The sequence below is a fragment of the Bison bison genome, unplaced genomic scaffold (genome assembly GCF_000754665.1).
Source record: "Bison bison bison isolate TAMUID 2011002044 unplaced genomic scaffold, Bison_UMD1.0 scf7180017864173, whole genome shotgun sequence".
Lineage (NCBI taxonomy): Eukaryota > Metazoa > Chordata > Mammalia > Artiodactyla > Bovidae > Bison > Bison bison.
The window spans coordinates 334731-336604 of NW_011494745.1; the positions used below are offsets into that span (position 1 = coordinate 334731).

At 64.7% G+C, this 1874-nt stretch overlaps 1 protein-coding gene across 1 annotated transcript in view; it reads right to left on the reverse strand.

The window, feature by feature from the left end:
- TNKS1BP1 (tankyrase 1 binding protein 1, 182kDa) overlaps positions 1 to 1874 on the reverse strand; it is a 23912-nt gene that overhangs the window by 11007 nt on the left and 11031 nt on the right. The window contains exon 7 of the mRNA XM_010842228.1: positions 1236 to 1848. Coding sequence (XP_010840530.1) covers positions 1236 to 1848 — 613 coding nt within the window. The remainder of the gene's footprint in view (positions 1 to 1235; positions 1849 to 1874) is intronic.

Genomic DNA, 1874 nt, shown 5'->3' on the forward strand with positions numbered 1-1874 from the left:
CAGCAGCTGCAGCTCTCAGCGGCCCCGCCCGGGAGCCAGTTGAGTCACCGCATCCCGGGACGGACACACCTACCGCGGACGGACACACCTACCGCGCGAGCCCAGCGGCCTTAACTCCTTCCTGCTCGTCCCCCAGGCCCCGCCCAGAGGCCCCCGGCTCCTCCCTCCTCCCAGCCCCGCCCCTAAAAGTACGTTTCTATCGCCACCTGGATCCCATCCCTGAGACTACTGGGCAGCCCGGTAGGAGAAAGGGCACTGGCCCTGGAATCGGTGCTCTGGCCCTAGCCCGGCTGCCAGCTTACTGGGTAACCTTTGCACAAGGCTCCGCCTCCTCTGGGCCTCTACGAAAGCAAATCTGAACTTCACAGTAAGAACACTCGCAAGATCCAACACTCCCAAGCACTTGTGATGGGCGCTAGTCTGAGTACTTCACAGGCACTGCAGCCATCACCCTGCGAGGTAGAGCCCAGCACCATTCTCCCCATTTTACAGACGCAGAAACTGAGGTGCGGGCAGGAAAGTCACGTGTTCAAGCTCACACTTGGGCCAGGAACAGGGCCAAGACAGCAACTCGGCCGTCTGGGTCCAGGACGCACGTCTAACTGGCTCTGTTGGTGCCCTTCATGAAACCACCAGTCCTCACGGACCGAACGCTCAAGGGTGCCAAGCCCTGCATCCAGCGCTTTCCACTTCTGTCTTGCCCACAACACAAGCCTAAGTGTCCTCGGTCGCTCAGTCCTGTCCGACTCTGCGGCCGCACGGACTGCAGCCTACCAGGCTCCTCCATCCATGGAATTTTCCAGACAAGAGTACTGGAGTGGGTTGCCATGCCCTCCTCCAGGGGATCTTCCCGACCCAGGGATTGAACCTCTGTCTCCCACACTGGCAGGCAGATTTTTAACTAGCAGTGCCACAAGGGAAGCCCCTAAGTCTATGAGGCAAATGTCATCGTTGTGAAAGGTCTCTGAAGCTTGGACGTCTGGGTACGTTACCGAGACCACTCAGCTGGTGGAAGCCGGGGTCAGATGCGGACTCAGACTAGACTCTAAGTAGCAGCCCACTCTCTCTGCTCCGCCAGCTGAGCAGACGGTACGGACCTCCAGGGCAGCGGCGGGGGCAGAGGTGGCTGCTCACGGCTGGATCCCAAACTCTCAACACAAGGCATCCGTGTTGAAACAAGAGGCCCCCAGAAGCCCTTGACTTCCGTTCCAAACCCCGCCCAGGGCCCCCCTCACCTCGGAGCAGGCGCTGGGGGGCGGAGCGCCCTTCAGCTCAGACGGGGCGCTGCGCCGTGTGCTGGGCGGGGGCGAGGCCAGCAGGTCATCCAGCCACTGGGAGCCACTCTCGGGCCCCGCGGGCTCGGGGGATGCCCGGCAGGGATCTTGAACAGCTGTCCTGGATCGGGTGGTCTCGGCCAGGGCCAGGGCCACGGGGTCCTCCTCGGCAGACAGCGCCTGCCCAGGCTCGGGGGCGTCGACGAACAGGACGCAGGGCTGGTCTGGGGGCGCTGGCTGCTCCTGCCCCAGGACCGGCTCCAGGACGCGCAGGGCGGCCTCCCGCGTGGGCGGAGGGGGCTCCCGTTCCCCGTGTGTCTCCACGTGCGGCAAGGCTGGTGCAGGTGGGTGCCCTGCTGTTGGTGAGGACTCCAGAGGATAGTCCGCCCCACTGCCCATCGGGCTCGGGGAGGAGCTCGGGTCGTCCCCCGGCCCCCGAGAAGCAGGTCTTCCTGGTCCCTCTGCAGCCGACGGGGCCCCTGACCCTCGCTGGGACGCGCCTTCCTCCCGGGTGGACGAGGGCCAGTCCCCAGCCTCCTCGTGGATGGACGTGGCCCCGCCTCCGGCCTCCTCCCTGGAAGTCCTAACCACTGGACCTCC